At 43.8% G+C, this 2,749-nt stretch overlaps 1 protein-coding gene across 1 annotated transcript; it reads left to right on the top strand.

Moving 5' to 3' along the window:
- The first annotated feature begins 116 nt into the window (after nucleotides 1-116).
- LOC103803406 (protein FAM47A-like) lies at nucleotides 117-614 on the top strand. Its single transcript, XM_009075961.1, has one exon. It carries the CDS (start codon nucleotides 117-119, stop codon nucleotides 612-614), a length of 498 nt encoding a protein of 165 aa, XP_009074209.1.
- Nucleotides 615-2,749: the final 2,135 nt, after the last annotated feature.

Below are 2,749 nucleotides of genomic sequence, written 5' to 3' on the forward strand. Positions count from 1 at the left end.
GCGGGCGGGGTGGGGACACGGGGCCACGGCCACCCGAGATGGGAGGGTCACAGACACTCGGGTAGAGCCCACCCGCGACGGGATGGGCACCGAAATGCAAGCACAGCCCACCCGAGATGGGACGGTCACAGACACTCGGGCACAGTCCACCTGAGATGGGACGGGCACAGACCCGCGGGCACAGCCCATCCGAGATGGGAGGGTCACAGACACGCGAGCAGAGCCCACCCGAGACAAGAGGGTCACAGACACTCGGGCACAGCCCACCTGAAACGGGATGGGCACAGAAATGCAGGCACAGCCCACCCGAGACGGGACGGTCAGGGACCCGCGGGCACAGCCCACCCGAGATGGGAGGGTCCAATACACACGAGCAGAGCCCACCTGGCACCAGGAGGGTCACGGACCCACGAGCACAGCCACCCAAGACCGGGAGGGTCATGGACCCGCGGGCACAGCCACCCAAGACGGGAGGATCACGGACACACCGCTCCATCACACCGGGAATGGGAGTCAGACACCCCCCACCCTATCTCCCCCCGGTGTTAAGAGGTTTCGACTTGTTTCAGAAGAGATCGTGTCGACCCAAAAATAATTTTTGCAATGTTTTTTGAAAAATTGGATTCATCTGAAACTTGCAGAATTTCCTGAGAAAATATGAATACTTTGCTTTCTACACTGATCTACCTGATCTCAAATCAGTTAGCTTCCTTGCCTGCCTCAGCAGCTTGGAATGTGTTTGAATGCATCTGTTTAAGTGGAGAAAGATAGCTAAAAATCAGGGTGAAGTGTAACAACTTTCATTTTTCTCCCTCTGTTTATAAAATCTCATAAACCAATGAGTCTTTGGTGTACATAGTTTGGCTATTCCCTAGTCCATACAAAGCAAAGGCTAGGATAATCATTCAACTTTTGATTAAAGAAAATTGGTTTTTAGTCAGATACAGTGATTCAATGTATGCAATGTTTATAACCAGCTACCTCAGTATATACTAAACCCAGGAGCTCAGGAGTCCTGATGAACTTCCTTGGTCCAGAAGCTCTGAGCAGACATTTCCACTGTCACCTGATTTCTGCAAACCCTCTGTCTCCCTGCTAACACACTCTCTCACATAAAGACCTGGGCACATGCACAAACCTTCCCATGTCATGTGGCAGGGAAGGAGGGGGAGTTCAATCTAACCTCACCCTTTCAGGAAAACATTAAACTCTTAAGGTATGATTTTCTTTTTCCAAGTAGTCATTTATAACCCATTAAAACTCATCTCTTTCAGTTGACTGGTCTTCTCTTCTAAGGCAACCAACAAAACCAAACAGGGACAATCAAGGTGAGGGGTGGAGGGAAGAAGAGGGGGAAAATTAATGAGAAAAAAACTTCATCAGCCTGTTTGTAAAACAGTTTTTTAAAATTGTGGGAGAAACATATCTTTACACTCTGTTCCTTCCCTCACACCACATACAACCCCCAAAACAGGTTAGACAAAGAACATTTAGATTGTGTCCTATAAAGTTTCACGATTGGTCAATAACTCAAAATGAGGAGGTCAGCACAGAAATATTTAGATGACTGTTTGAAGAAAATTTTTGTCTGCCTGTCTGTAATACAGACCTAGGAAAAGGTTATAAGAAATAAAAAAACACCAGAGAAATAAAGATATCCTAAAGTAAACACATGCAAAAATGTATTATACATTTTTGTATATGTATCAGTTATATTTGTTGCCTACAGATGTTAGAACCCCAACAAGTCTAACTTGAAAAGTGTGTTGCAGTCCCATGCAGCTGAGTTCAGCTGTCACACACAGGATATAGACCTCATCAGACACGAGACCTCTCACCATCCATAATGTGATGAGAGTGTGGGGCTTTCCCAGCTCACATGCAGGGCCTGGCTGGCTGAAAATGGACAGATCAGATCAGATAAGAACTGCAGCAATGGCACTGACAGTTTGCTCCTTTCTGTGTCTGTCTATCCAGATCCAAAGCTTCATTTTACAAGGAAAATAATATTTTCTGCTAACTCAGTCTAGGTCTGAATGCCAGCTGGGATTGCCATCACCACAGTGAAAGCAAGGTTAACAATCCTTATATTATGAGTAATGGAAACCAGCTCTCCTTCCAGTACCTGTAGGCTTTGCAGTCTGAATGAAATTATAAAGCAATATATTTAAGTACATGGATAGAGGAAAATAGGTGGCTCTCAGAATACAAGTGTGGAACAATTTCACTGAGAAAGAACTTTCTTCCCCTAAGTTTGCTATCACACAAGGATTTCAGAAACAAACAATAGAGAAATTATTATTTATCACCATATTTCCTAACATGTGACATCAGTAACCGTCACCTGTTAAACAGATCATAACAAACAAATAGATGAAGTAAGAAGAGTGACAGCAAGAACAACTGTAAATTCCAGAGAAAGTAAATAGTTTTTCTAATGACCAGAGAAATTCTCTTGCTAAATCACCATGAGAAGACATCTCTTCTTTTCTCAGAACTTCATCTTGTAAGTTGCCAAATCAGGTGAGGGAAAGGTATAAAACAATTCCAGAAATACTGAATGTTCCTGCCATTCACAGAAAAAATCAGGTGAAAGGTATAAAACAATTCCAGAAACACTGAATGTTCCTGCCATTCACAGAAAACCAAATACTTCTTGGTTGGGTGGAAAGAATCTTAAAGAAATACATTCTGGAGGGGGAAGGCTGGCTTTTTATCTCACTTCTAGGTTTTCACTATGTTGTCAGAA

The sequence above is a fragment of the Acanthisitta chloris genome, unplaced genomic scaffold, assembly GCF_000695815.1.
Source record: "Acanthisitta chloris isolate BGI_N310 unplaced genomic scaffold, ASM69581v1 scaffold6370, whole genome shotgun sequence".
Lineage (NCBI taxonomy): Eukaryota > Metazoa > Chordata > Aves > Passeriformes > Acanthisittidae > Acanthisitta > Acanthisitta chloris.